We start from the raw sequence: 15,980 nt of genomic DNA, 5'->3' as shown, positions 1-15,980 counted from the left end.
ACCATGTCCAAAGTCAGGTTCATTGTGTACCTAATTAAAGCCCATCAATATTTCAGCAAATAATACATAGTTTATACTCCCTATCAGTTTGAGCTAAATACTAAGATCATTATGAATAAAGATGAATATATTTATGTGGATCTAAGGCAAGAACATTGGCATTCTCCATAAAAATACGTAGCCTACCTAATATTTACCACATTCCTTTTTATAATTTTAGTAACGGACCTTATTTGTTTACAACTTTGGTTGTTCGAGAAATGAGCGTTTGTCCCACATCCTGGCTCTTATTTTGTGCCTTATTGTTAAAAAAATATATAATCATGGTTACTTTAAAAACTATTCTCGTTTTTACATCTCATGCAAAATCAATCTTATTGATCTGTTCGGTATTTTATTTGGGTGAAATCATTTATTCAAATTATTTATTTCTGGAAATAAAAAGCGCTCTTTAGTAATATTCTTGGATAGAAATATTAACTTGGAATTACAGTAAATTCAGAAAAGGACAGCTTGGATTATTTTTATTGAGATTCATTAAAAGACTGCAGGCACGTTTTCAGATTATAGGACACTACAGGCGCATGAACCCATTCAGCAATCAATCTAATTTGGAACTCCACCGGAATTGAATTAGTACATTATTTTTAGATTATTTGAGATTTAATTTGCAATAGTGTAAAACTTTTTTAAATTTCCATGTTTTATTTAAGGAAAATAAATTGTTAAATTTTACAAAATTTGTTGATTTTCGCTCCTTTCTGTTACTTAGTGTAAGACCCATACTCGTAATAATCCTCACTTCAATAGGTCATGGTTTATTAGCCACTGCCTTTTTAGAATCTCCTTTTGTCATCATATGAATCGTGACTGAAAGCTACCCAGTGCATCATATATTAGCACTTAGACACCAGCTAACAGTTACAAAACTATGTGATATAGTAGTGGGTCTGACTGAGCTGTGTAACTCCTTGGTTGATGTCTATATGATAAAGTAGTGTGTCCCACTGATATATGTAACTCCTTGGTTGATATCTATGTGATATTGACCATTCTTAATGAGATCCTTATGAATATTAATGTATCGCGAAAAGGAGGCTAAGACAGGCAGAATGAGAAAAAAATATGGCGTCCTACTGTACATCGAGTAACGATCTGAGCTGTTTGCCAGATATTTCTTGTACATTCGTTGAGAATTTCATCACGGGTGTCTCCAGCAGTTCAGTCAACACATGGAATCTCAAATTCTTCCAAAATGTTGTTATCCACCTTCTGTGCAATTGGTTGTCTCACTGCAGGTGGTTTTCTTGCTTTCCCTTCAGTTGTCCAATTTAAAATTGATGGAATAGCATCTCGTTTTAAGCAACGTCTGTTGGGTGTCAATCTATAGTCCTGTTCCTTAAAGTGTCTAGAACAGACAATTGTATTTGTGACAATCTAACAAAAGAAAAAATAAACCATGAGTTAATTGCAATAATGAGTTGTAAATAAAACCCAGTTATTTCAGCACAGGCCGTTGAAATTTTATCACTAGTAAATAAAAATGCCAGAATATGAAGACAAAAGGGAGGGAAAAAATCACACACACACACACACACACACACACACACACACACACACATATATATATATATATATATATATATATATATATATATATATATATATATATATATGCTTCCCTTTGGAGGGGTATTCTCTGACATTACCTTACTACAATGATAGAATTTCAATGGCCTGTGATTTAAGTGTGCATTTTCCCTTACGTTTACACATATCAATATGTTTTATCAACAGTTTCGTTAATTCTTATCCTCTCTCTCTCTCTCTCGTAATTTCATTCAACTTGTACTCTCATCATTTTCATTGTACTGGTGCTGTCTCGTTCTCTATCGTGGTCATTTACATTCTACTTTCTATTTTTTTTAAATGAGGTAATAAAGTTCACTTTTTCTGTACTTACTACTCCTACGTAAATTCATAATTTCTTATATAAATGCGCTGCGTGGAGGTACGCCCAGTTTTCGATGACCCCGTTATGTGGAATGGGACTAGGGGTAACATTTTTAGAAACCTGTCATTATAAAACACACATACATACAATCATTTACTTCATCGACAGAATTTATTTTGCATTTGGATTTCTCTTTCTTACATCATTCAGTTGCAAGAAAATATAAACACACCAACAATCATCCAGTTTCTTACCTAAAAATTCGGCCCCTCATCATGACGTATTGCAATCCATTTTCTACGAGCTCCATCTTCTTCACTGATGGAATATGGTGGAAGCTTAAATCTATGTGAATTCTAGCATTCCCATTGCACAACAGAACACAACAATAATTGCCACGATATTTTACGTTGCCGGTATCAACTGTAGCAGCCATGGATGCAAGGTAAAATGAAGCTGGTGCCTATCTTAGCCTCGTTTTGGATTTGTTGACCCACGGTCACATGAATACATGAATACATTCTGAGAATGGTCTATAGTAGTGGGTCTGACTGAGATATGTAACTCCTTGGTTGATGTTTATGTGATATAGTAGTTAGTCTGATTTAAATATGTAACTCTTTGGTTGATGTCTATGTGATATAGTAGTGGGTCTGAGATATGTTACTCCTTGGTTGATCTCTGTGTGATGTAATAAATGGTAGGACTGAGGTATTTAACACCTTGCCTGGTGTCTATGTGAAACAGTGATTTGTTGGACTGTGGTATTTAACTTCTTGCATGGTGTCTATGTGATCTTTGATGGGTTGGACAGATATTTATCTCCTTGCGGTACCTTTTCCTGTTTGTATAAAGATATGCACAGTCTTAACAACCATGACCTTTTCCATCGGTTGCCAGAAACAAACAGCAGATCTTAATAATGCAGTCTGAACCCCAGTAGCAGCGGAAGGGTGGTGGGGGTGGTGGTGTGTGAACAAAGGCATGTGGTGGCAGAGGGGGAGTTTTTCCTGAGAAAAATATACAAGGCTCGTTTTGCAAAATGGGAGCAAACAAATGCTGTTTTTAGCTCAGCAATGTTGACTCATTAACTATCCGAGGGCCAATCCGAGGCCTGTATGCAAGTCTGGTTGGAGCACCGGTTACTATTTCACGCTGACCTCAGTGTAAAAGTACTGGCACTGGTTACTGTTTACTCAAAAATTACTATCACATGTACACTGCTTGATTTTCTCATACCCTCGTACATTCTGACCTCAGTGGAAAACTACTGGCACCGGAAAATTACTATCACGTGTATACTGCGTGATTTTCCCCACACTCTGATCCATGCTGACCTCAATGGAAAATTACTAGGCAGTACATTGCGTGATTTTTAAACAGCCAGTCTATCAGTATACGCTCGCTTAAAATTGTGTACATGTCCAAGATTGACACATTGCCGGGGCAATGTATAAATTGTGAATTCCTGATATTCGTTGTTGTTGTTGTTGGGTTTAATGCCATTTTTCAGCACACGATATGCTATACATGGTGGCCAGTATTAATGGTGGAGGAAGAACCTGGGAAAACAGCAAAAAGAACCGCCGACCATCGAGAAGCTACTGGCAAGTGTTCCCACATACCCACATTGACTGAATGTGAGACTCAAACCTACGCAGATAGGTGAGATGGCAGTGATCTGTAATGGAGAGTGCTTTAGACCACTCGGCCACCCTCTGATATTCGTAGTAGCTGAAAAAAAAAATACATTACGTTACTGGATAGTTAAATTTTATTTTTTCGTAAAACTTTTGACAGCTGATTTAGAAATACTATTTGCGGCACGTTACACTGAATAGAAATACTATTTGTGGCACGTTACACTGAATTGGGATTAGTAGGAAAATATTTTCCTGCAGCTGACATAGAAATAAAATCCTTTATCTCAACCTGTATCAAGATTAGTTAATTTAATTCGTTGTGGTGTGTTTTTTTTTTATAGCGGTCTTTCTACGTGTTGTATTTTCTGTGTGATTGCTTGAAGAGCTTTCATATTATTTTGTTTATCAGAATCAGTGTGGTCAATGACAAGATCATCATTGATTATAATTGTCAAGATGAAACCGGGTTGGGATTGGATTAGGGAAGACACCAAAAGCAACTGCGTTTATAAGATGTTTATTTATAAACGCAAATTAAATATTAACAAATCTGACACAATTATAAACAAAAAGATAAGGAAAATTATAAAGTTCCAAACATGGAACTATCAACAAGAATTAACTCAACGAGAAAAAAAATTCGAACATGAATTTAACAAACATGATGTTAACAAATGGAATTTCAAACAAACGTGAATTAAGTCCTATCACAGATCAACAAAAAAAAAACTATATGATCTACACCCCAATATAAACATTCTTTAATGTATCGTTCATATAACGACATTGAAAAGCATGTAAATTTGAATGTATCTTTCATATAACCATATTGAATTGCATGCTAATTTGAATGTATCGTTCATATAACGATACTGAAATTCATGTAAATTTGCGCAGATAGCAATAGTGAAAATAACGTGGAACACACACACACACACACTATATATATATGTATATATATATATATATATATATATATATATATATATATATATATATATATATATATATCGTGGCGCACATTTGACGTCCAAGATGGAAATTCCGTTCCACTCGCTCTAGTCAATGGCAAGAGAAGCGCCCACTCACGGTCCGTCCCTCTCAGTCTGTTGAAGGATCCCTCGAGAACCCTCACATCAATCACAGCCCCTATGGCCGCAAAGCCCCGGACCCTCGCATCGAGAAAACAGTACACCTTTCCAAACCAACGTCACCAGACACAGCGTATACGTCACATGAAACCACACAAGAGTTCTGTGACTCAACATCAAACCATTATATGGCAGCTAAAATTATAACAACCAAACCTTGTAGCACATATGACAATGTTAAGTACTTCTGCAGTGATATATGTTGCGCATGCGCGCACATGAATTCGTTACCCATTACAGTAATCGTTTAATGCACGGAGCGTATAATTAAATTCAATTTGTTCAATTACAACAAATAGCTAACTCGAATCAGACTATAGTATTTCTAATATGGCGTTGTATAACCTAGGTATTGACTCTCTGTAGAATTTAGAATAAATTCTAAAATATCTAAAGTACGAAACAATTCTGTCATATACAACGAATAGTAATAAAGAATACATAAATTTCATTACCTCTACAGCTGGAGATTTGCTCCCGTAAAGGGGTAAGCTTTCTGACAAGACTCGTAATGCAATTTGGTTATAGAGAATTTGTTCTGTATGTACACTAGCTGTGACAGATATGCGCAGCTAGTTACTTAGGTTTTAACGCTACAGGCAATTTGGTCGTGCAGCATAGTCTGAGTTTCGCTCAGTATTTCGAAATAACTAGAGCCGAAAAAATATACCATCCTCGGGTGACGTTGTATGCGGCAACGAAACCCGAGTGCATTTTTAACAACATATACATATTGATATAACTCATACACAATTCCGTGACAGCAATAACAACAACAATAATAATAATAATAATAATAATGAGGATTTTGTACAGCACCTAAGCTATATAAGCTCTAAGCGCTTTACAACATTAGACAACACCTATAACATAAAAAAGACATATATAATGATAATATTACCACAAAAAACACCATGTAATTAAAAAGACATAAAAAACATGCTGACAATATTTAAGGTAGGTAACATTATTAGGTCTTTAAGTTTGTTCTTGCAGTCGATATAAGTGAGTTTTAAGAGCACTGTTGAATCGGATCACTGTGTCTTTGTGTCTAAGTTCAGTGGGCAATTAGTTCCATGTTGCTGTGACCTGGTATGCAAAAGAACGTTGTCCATATGACTTCGTTTTCATAGTGGTAATAATGAGTATACGACTGTCAGAAGAGGAGCTTTAAGTATCTTGCTGGTGTATACAAATGGCTAAGGTCGGATAGGTATGTTGGACTGGAGTCCGTCAGTGAAACGTAGCACAGAGAACAAATTGTGTGTTTGATTCTGTATCGAATGGATAGCCAGTGTAAGGTACAGAGCAGCGGGGAGGTGTGCTCTGATCGTGGTACTCTCAGTATGATACGAGCAGCTGTGTTTTGAGCTTTTTGAAGTTTCTGAAGTATATATTGAGATGAACCAGACAGAATTGAGTTACACTAGTCCAGTCTTGAAAGTACTAAAGAACATACAAGTGTTTTAGTGGCATCAACTGAAAGACATCTGCAAATGGATCTGATGCGTCTCAGCTCAAGATATGCAGTCTTGCATATATTCATGACATGTTCGTGCAACGTGAGAGTACTGTCCAGAGTGACACCTAGGTTTCGTACTGATTGTGTGAATTTAATGTTGGTGTTACCAATATTTATTGTTTGAGTTAAAGGAGTTGAATGAGAAAGTCTTTGTTTTGTGATCAGAATGGCCTCTGTTTTATCATCATTCATCTGCAGCTTGTTACATGTCATCCATGATTTCACATCAGAAATGCACTTCTATACACCTTGGATGGTAGCATCAACTTCAGTCAGGAGGCTAGAATTTATGTTTGGGTGTCGTCAGCGTACAATTGGTGAGACACTGGATGTTGATCTATGACACCTGAGAGCAGCTTAGTGTACAGAATGAAGAGAACAGGTCCAAGAACACACCAGTAGTAAGTAGGGACGATAGCGGGTCTAGGGTCTATAATGTTAAAATAGTGTCTTTGCACTATAGGGTCTATGTAAATTTAACATGGGAGCACAGGATATGGAATATAGGGTCAAGGGGAATTTAACATGGGAGAATGGGACTGTTGAGGGTCAAGGGAAATTTAACATGGTGAAACTGTATTAGTGTCAAGGGAAATTTAACATGGTGGGACTGTATAGCATCAAGGGAAATGGAACATTTAAAAAAGAAAAAAAGAAATGTAGGCATGAAAGTGAATGTCTTTTCGAGGCATTGGAGTGGCCCTAAAAAGGGCTTTTGGTTTTATGTTAACATACCATATTCTTAACATAGAGGGCACCGCTTAGGTCTCCTTTTCCTTAAACTCTGTCTTAATTCTGGTCCGTAAATCAAAACCCTCTTTAAACAACCTTGTCTTTCTATGTATATTCTTCTTTTCCACACACATGTATCCCTCATCTTGACAATAGTCCACGTAGATCGTACATACATGGGTAAGTCCGTTCTAAACATCATTGAAGAGACAAGAGTAGAGGATTCCACGTCGGTCCACATCTTGGTGACGAGAACAGGCGAAGGAATGCAGCAAACTGCGATTATTTATAGAGAGAGGGAGGATCGAAATGGATTGAGTTGATTGACCAATCCTAACACGCATTACAAAATTTAGTCACCATTTGTCCAATCGGAAAAGAGCAGTCCGTGACATTACATTCCCTATATAGAGGCACTAGCGTTTGTGCGCAGTCAATCCATGCGACACAGCATAAACATGGCGCAAACTCAATTAATGAAAGTAGGATTGATATATATCTCTGAAAGTAAAACCAATGCATTAATAACTTGTGAAATTTTAAAAGAAAAGATCTCAGACCATAACTCAGTACTTTTAGAGACAAAAATTCCAAACACATTGAAAATCCACCATCTAAAGAAACACTATATGCAGACCAAAGGAGGAAGGAGGATTAGCCCTACCTAACCTGAGTCAAATACAAAAATCCAATATTTTGAACACATTTAAATATCTAAATAACTCTCCACAATTACCATGGGAAGCTATTTACACACACACACACACACACACACACACACACACACACGTATATATATATATATATATGGATACCTATGCCGTTTTAATAATACAATATATCAAAACAATCTACCAACTAAACTATTAAAAACCCCTGGGAGGTGTAAAAGAATAAGTGAATTATCATATAAATATAGAGATAACAAAGAAATATGGGACAAAAATAAGAAGATATATAATATATTAAATGAGACAGCAAGTCAAGATAAGCATCCAATAGAATTCAAACATCTGAACCTAAACTGGCCATTAATATGGAAAAACTTTGCAGAAATTAAATCACCAACTATACAAGGTAGAATATTTCTATATCTACATGGAAGCTGGATGACCGGTGAGGCGGCTTTTAATAGACATATAATTAACACAATTCCACGATGCAGGCTATGTAAGAACCATACTGACTCAAAAAAGCATCTAATATAATGTTGCCCAAAGAAGGATACAGAGAGACAAATCATAAAAAACAAAATTATCAATAAATATGGAACTTTTAATGCTATGCAGTTATTATTTACAAATAATATTGAGGAAAAGAATATATACAATGACCTAATAGGGTATATTAACACTATTATGAAAATAAGAAGGGAAGATTTTGAATCATAATTCTCATTTCTAAAATATAATCCAAAATGAATAAGATATAAATACATTGAAACTGTTCATAAAAAAATATTTTTTTAAAAATCTATGATTTTTAATTAAAAAAAAATCTATGATTTTTTATTTTTTATTTTTTAATATCACCATAATAAGACAGAATTTTTTCTGTAAAATAGAAGTCCTTGTAAGACTGCACTATCTTTGACAACAAACAACTACGCATACATAAACACAAATACTACTGCTTCTATCCCCACACTATATCTCTAAAAATACAACTATTCTACAACCTATTATCTACCCACACTAAAATGCTTCTATACTATAAAAGAAATAAGTATCCAGTCTAACCAGACTCAACCAGATTTAGAGTTATGCTCTTTTATTTCCAGATATACACATTTCATTTCTGCATGATAACTCCAGCTATTTTTCTATTATTATTATTAACATTATAATTATTATTATTATTATTATTTGATATTAAAAAATATGGATGAAGCATTGTTTCATGAAGTAATTAAGCTTTAGATCAAGAATGTATTAATGTCCTGATTGTAGTGTATAGTATATGTTGTTATTTATTTAATTAATTTTTGATAAGCCCATTCCCCCCAAAACAAAACTTGGCATATATTTTACTTGACATGTTGAATGATTAGGGGTTGTTACATTATTTGATTAGTCCAGACACTACTACAGAAAGACATCTGTTATCGTGGCCACCATTAATACTGACCACCATGTATAGCCTATCTTGTGCTTGTTTATTACATTATTTGATTAGTCCAGACACTACTACAGAAAGACACCTGTTATCCCTTCAGTCTGCAGCAGTATAAAAAGGTTTTATGGTGAGGGACCAAAGTAAAACCTAAAAGGAATGAGGGACTGGAGTCAAACCTACATGGAGTGAGGTGCCAATGTAAACCTACATAGAGTGAGGGATCAACATAAAACCTACCTGGAGTGAGGAGATCAATGTAAAAACTATACGGGTGTGAGGCAAAAATGTAAAACCTATAAGGAGTGAGGGACCAGTGTAAAACCTACATGGAGTGAAGGGACCAGTATAAAACCTACAAGGAGTAAGATAACAATGTCAAATCTATATGGAGTGAGAATCCAATATAGGAATCAGATCATTAATTATTAATCAGGCAGGGTACCAGTCTCAAAGTGGCACAGCATTGAATACTGTACTTAATACTCAGAGCTGGGGCCATTGGCTGTAATATCAGCATGAAATTTTCCTTGTTTTAATTTTCTGAGACTTTTGTCAGTGTTTTCAACTTCTATATAAATTCTGTTGGCACACGTACATGATTTTGATATTTTTTTTACCAAACGGATGACTTAAAGAGCATTTACTGGTATGCTGTTTTAAGGACATTTTTCTCAAGAAAATGCTGCTCCACATATTTTGTTTGTTCAGAAAAAATTTCATGAATTATATTTTGTGTACTGGGTCATTTAGTGCACAAAATACTTTTATTTTTTAAAATGTAAACATTGTTATCTATAGAAAATAATTAGTGGTCTGAATCATGTATGGGTTGAGAGAATTTAATGACTAAATGAAGTGATGGACTAATGTATTGTCTGTATAGAGTGATGTACCAATATAATACCTGTATTTGTTGAGAGACCAATGTAATGTCTATAAAGAGAGAGGGACCATTGAAATGTCTGTATGGAGTGATGGACCAATGTAATGCCTATATGAAGTAATGGACCAATGTAATGTCTATATAGAGTAATGGACCAATGTAACATTGATACAGAGTGATGGATCAGTGTAATGTCGCTTTAGGTTCAGGGACCAATGTAACGTCTGTGCATAGGGACCAGGATAATATCAGCATGGGTTGAGGGCTAATGTAATATCTATACAGAGGGAGGGACCAATGAAATGCCTATATGGAGTGATGGACCATTGTAATGTAAATGTAGGTTGAGGGACCAATATAATATCTATATGGAGGGAGGTACCAGTAGAATAGCCGTATGGAGTGATGGACCAATGTAATGTAAATGTAGGTTGAGGGACCAATATAATATCTATATGGAGGGAGGTACCAGTATAATAGCTATATGGAGTGATGGACCAATGTAATGTCTGTGCATAGGGACCAGTATAATATCAGTATGGGTTGAGGGCCAATGTAATATCTATACAGAGGGAGGGACCAATGAAATACCTATATAGAGTGATGGACCAATGTAACATTGACACAGAGTGATGGATCAGTGTAATGTCACTTTAGGTTGAGGGACCAATGCAATGTCTGTGAATAGGGACCAGTATAATATCAGTATGGGTTGAGGGCCAATGTAATATCTATACAGAGGGAGGGACCAGTGAAATGCCTATATGGAGTGATGGACCAATGTAATGTAAATATAGGATGAGGGACCAATATAATATCTATATGGAGCAAGGTACCAGTATAATAGCTATATGGAGTGATGGACCAAAGTAATGCTTAGATAGGTAAACTGTACAAGTCTTTAAATAATTGCCCATTCGTTTGATATAGCTTAAATACAATATATGTTACTGGTTATCTATAATTACCTGTTTTTTTCTAGTTTGTCTTATAGATCTGTTATTCTCTCCAGGCTTTTAACATTAATATATTTATTCTTAATAATTACTTCAAGAGTATTTTTGTTGCTCCAATCTACCACAACTGTCAGCATTTATCAATATTTATTATTTATAACAACAAAACCAGTTTTTTCAGAAAGTATCCTGGTAGTGTTACAAAACAGCATTAGAGGAGCAGTGTTTACTGGTATTGTATAATGCCAGTAAGACAATATGTGCCTTATGGGAAACTTGCTTCCATCATTTTTGTCATCAATTTTTTTCATGAAAATACTTTCACTGCAAACAAATGTTTGCATCTTGGTATTTTATACTATGGTAAATATTACAGTCATGTATCTTTGAGTTTTGCCAGATTTACTAAAGAACACTTATTCCTTCGTCACTGCTAGTCTATTATTTCTGATATTTTCCTATTAAATATTACAATCATGTACCTTAGTTTTACCTGATTGACTTTAGAATGCTCATCCCTTCTTTGTCATTGCTGCAGTCTGTTATTCATGGTAGTTTGTATTGAATATGACAGTCATGTACCTTAGGATTTCTGCCTGACTGATCAAAGACACCTCATATTAGTAGCATTCTGAGCAGCAGAGGGGGCGAATCCGACATTTTGTCCAATCGTTATTTTGCTTAATTATTACTTTCTGCACTCAACGATCTAGTGTCGTCAGCGCCTGGTAAAAAAAAAACGACGACGTCGTTGGGGGGTCGACGCGTCGTCATTTGGTTTAATTAACACCTTCTGCGCGCCGATCCTCAGCGTCGTCAGCGTCCGGTAAGCACAGCGACGACCGCGTCGATGTCATTGCCCCCTCTGCTGCTAAGAGGTTATTTACAATGAAAATTATTTACAACTAACCGAATATTTGGTCAAGTCCGATACGATATCGTGTCCGAGGATCATGTAAATTTATCGTTATGAATCCATGTGGGGTCGACTGAGCATGACTAAAAAAGTTTCGAAAAACATTAAAGTCCATGTCACCGCCGCACCATGTCTGCCAAATATTTCGTAGCGTGTGTGTATCAACGCCGTTGAATACAGCAAGAATATTGCAGTTATCTCTGATTACTTTTGGAATCTGAGTGTATCGTTGAGTGACATATATCACGTCAGTGTTTTTATGCCTGCCTCTGGAAAATATCCTAGCTGGGTTTTTTTGATTGTCTAACATAACATCATCGTACACGACTAGATTGTTAACGTCGCCATCAATATCATCAATACCTGGTGCATCATTGATATCCGTAATAAACTCAATAACATTTTTTTTAGCGATCGCTGATGCATTCTCGTTGAAATCTTTCAACACCTCGTAGCATCGTTGATCATCTACGCTAGGAGCAACCAAATACAACTTATCCCACTTCATCCATCTCATTATTAAATTGAGTAACAATTGCGTCTTGCCGGATCCAGATGGTCCGATGATAATCATCCGGATCGAGTTTGGTAACGCTGCAACATGCTTAACTGGTTCTCTTGTTTTAGTCGCCGAAAAATCAATTATATTCATATCTCTATACATAAATTATGGATCTATATTGTGTGAAGTGTAGAGTACGTACTGGCACAAACGATATGACAACCGTTACGACAAGAAATAACAGATCGGCCCTTACTGGCAAGTGTGTACAATGCGGTACAAAGAAATTTAGATTTATTTCTATTAGACCCGGAGATGTTTTAAAAAAAAGCGAGGAGGTGACATCGCAGCCAAATTGGCAAAACTCCCCGGAACACCGTGGGCAAAGTATCCAGGAGAAAAACACCTCCCAGGATATAACTACTGTGGCCCCGGAACACGATTAGATATTAGACTCGATGATCAAAATCAGCCCAAACCCGGTGAGTATCCAATAAACGCTATCGATAAGGCGTGTCATGCTCATGATGTTGCTTACAAAAGTAGCGATCTGCAACAGCGTCATATCGCGGATGTAAAATTAATTCACGCGCTAAATGCTATTCCTGATAAATCCGTCAAAGAAAAATTGGCCTCATGGTTGGTAAAATCGGCTATGAAAGGTAAATTAATGATTGGTGCTGGTAATTAATAACAATCATCCAAGAAAAACAATGGATTCCATCTATTATTCTCCGAGAGGATACTGGAAGGGGAAGGCCGCAATTGGTAAGCTTGCAAGCGCTGCAAAGGTAACAAAGACCACTGCGGCTAATTGGTTATCCAAACAGGCTATATGGCAAATTTATCTACCACCGCCTAAACAAATCAACTTCTCGCGCTTTGATGTCAGCGTACCTAATGAAGTTCATCAGGCTGATATACTATTTCTGCCGCATGACAACGGTTACAAATACGCGCTAACCGTAGTTGATGTTGCGAGTCGATACAAACAAGCGGAACCGTTGAAAACAAAGTCAGCAACTGAAGTAGCCGATGCGTTTGAGCGGATTTATCGAAGAGGTCCTCTGCGCTGGCCAAATCTATTACAAGTTGATCCTGGTAGTGAATTTCGCGGCGCTGTTTTATCAACGCTGAAACATCATAGCGTCGCGATACGACGAGGTCATACTGCGCTACATCGTGATCAGGCAATTGTTGAACGATTCAATCGGACTCTCGCTGAACGGTTATTTGGATATCAATACGCGAAGGAATTCATCCAAGAAAAACGATCTCGTGAATGGGTTAAAAGGTTGCCAGGTGTAATTTCAGCGTTAAATAACGAGATTACCCGAGTAATCAACATGAAGCCCAGCGACGCGATTAAATACGAGTATATACCCGGAAAATTAAAAATAAATAGCGTTTCTAAGCCGATTCTTGGCGATGTCACTGTTAGATATCTATATGAACCAGGAGAGCTTGAAGGCGGTAAAAAAAGGGCTACCGATCCTATTTGGAGTGTTACCACACATAACATATCAACGATAACACGATCAACTGGTAGACCACCGATCTATAGACTGGATTCAACTGCTCCTCAGCGCGGATTTACACGCGAGCAACTACAAGTGATACCTAACGATACTCAATTACCCCCGCGTGGTCTTAACTAGCGCCGTTGCGTCTATTACACTCAAGACAGGTCAACCTCACATTGTTTTTGACATGACCGAGACTGTTATCGATCCTATCCACGGTAAATTGGCGAGTGTCTTTATCCGAATAACGCCAACTCATTATACAATTGCAACTCGCGCAGTGATTATTCTGTTGTTGTCGTAGCGAGATTATTAATTCGGCATCAATATCAAAACACCGCTGTTTTTTTTTATCCTGTTGGCGGTAACCCGAGAGTTTTCTATCAATGACGCTTGCATCGATGGTGACTTTGTCGCCGGCTTCGTCGGTGGCTTCGTCAATAACAATTCTTCGAAGCTGATTTATCCTTCGTACTCTGGACACTGCAAGATAGACTAGATTCGACCATTCGATGCGATTATCAACTATCCAAACAATTGTGTCCGTGATGGTTAGTCCCTGCGAGGAATGTATTGTTGTTGCGTATCCTAGCGTCCACGGGGATTTATCAGCACGTAGCGCGTCCTCGACGACGCTGATATCAACGAGCACGATATCATTCAGCACGAGAATTTGTTTTTCTGTCCGGCCTGGAATTTCAACTTCAATGTTCTGCCGCCGTGTGTCCGCGGGTCTATAACATAACGGCACTGGACGCGTTGGAAACTTTTCCTTATGCAACGTAAACAACTTCCGCTGAAGTGTGTCTCTGACTATCTTTCTACTCGCTACAATCAAATCGTTTGGTCTCCATGTTTCCCAGAATTCATTTAACGGCGTTTCCGGAATCACCTCGCGAATTATTTCACATTGAATTCTATCCGGCTGTAATCTGATTAATTTCTTAACCTCGCGCAGTTGTTCATCAAGTGCTCGGTAATCAGTATCGGTTTCTTCATAATAGTCCACAAAACCCCTTAACCAATCATGTGGACCCTCGCCGACAAATGGTGGTGGTTGGCCATGGTCCCCACACATAATTACCGCTGTATTCGCGCGCAGCAACCACTCAAGAAACATTTGTAAAGTATCTAACGAAACAGTACATATCTCATCCCAGATGATAATGTCGGGAATAAATTTTTCACCCATTCGATCAGGAGTCCACTCACCGCCGCTGTATCGAAAAAAGCTGTGATAAGTAACGGCGTCAACATTTCGTTGTTTTATCTCTCGCGCTAGTCTATGGGTCGGTGTAAGCACGATTATACTTGCCCGCGTTCGAAATAATTCAATTGCCCGAGTCGTCTTTCCTGACCCGCCACAGCCGCTTAAATAAACCGTCTTGTGTCTACAAATTGGATCAGAACACGATGGTGCATTAGACCATTCTGACAATTTATCACCGCGTAAATAGTTGTTCTCAACGGTGACATCTGCTGACGGGGAATAATCGCGTCGTATTTCATTTTTAATTCTCCATGTACCCCAACTCTCGTCCGGACTAGTAAACTCGGCTACGTTTTCCTTATACGCTACGTCAACATAAAACGAATCAACGGCTACTCTAACCGCGGTATCGGGAAATCTATTTATCATCGAGAATAAATTGATAGCGGCATATCCCAGCATAGACGCCCTCAAATGTGGATACGCCGGGCTGTCTCCATCGCTGTAGGTAACAACTGTACCCAACCTCGTTCCATTGGACAAGAAAGCTGTTTTGCAGTTCACGTATCTATTTTTTGCCACTGTGTCCTTGATTACGAAATCATATTCTGCGTCATCTATAATCAGCCGTGAGCAATATCGTTTGTAGTCGTGGTTTTTTCCACCTTGTGTGAACTTACCAATTATTCTTCTACCGAGATCTTTTGCCTCGCGGTTTCGTTGGTTAAATATCCTCCTGGACCATTCGATGATATATTCCTCGTCGGCATCAATGTTTTTTCTGGACTCGTCAATTATGCTATCTAGACGCTCCGGTTCTGGTAACCAGACTTCAGTCTGTGCCCGGTATGATATAATCGCGTCACTGACAAT

The 15,980-nt window shown here is 37.4% G+C and overlaps 1 protein-coding gene across 3 annotated transcripts in view; it reads right to left on the bottom strand.

Moving 5' to 3' along the window:
• Positions 1 to 558: 558 nt before the first annotated feature.
• Positions 559 to 15,980, bottom strand: part of LOC149776263 (uncharacterized) — a 31,041-nt gene continuing 15,619 nt past the window's right edge. Inside the window, exons 2-4 of one of the 3 annotated variants that reach the window (XR_016416268.1) lie at positions 4,619 to 4,883; positions 2,209 to 3,688; positions 559 to 1,437 (exon numbers count right to left, since the gene is read on the bottom strand). Coding sequence is in view for 2 of the 3 variants with exons in the window: in XM_089942674.1 (XP_089798800.1) it covers positions 1,222 to 1,408; positions 2,209 to 2,390 (369 nt within the window). In the remaining variant the exon portion in view is untranslated. The remainder of the gene's footprint in view (positions 1,438 to 2,208; positions 3,689 to 4,618; positions 4,884 to 15,980) is intronic. The other 2 variants (XM_089942674.1, XM_089942675.1) reach the window with 2 other exon arrangements.

This window comes from Sinohyriopsis cumingii, chromosome 18 (assembly GCF_028554795.1).
Source record: "Sinohyriopsis cumingii isolate HCF-2022 chromosome 18, ASM2855479v2, whole genome shotgun sequence".
Classification (NCBI taxonomy): Eukaryota; Metazoa; Mollusca; class Bivalvia; order Unionida; family Unionidae; genus Sinohyriopsis; species Sinohyriopsis cumingii.
This window is presented reverse-complemented; position numbering and strand designations above follow the sequence as displayed.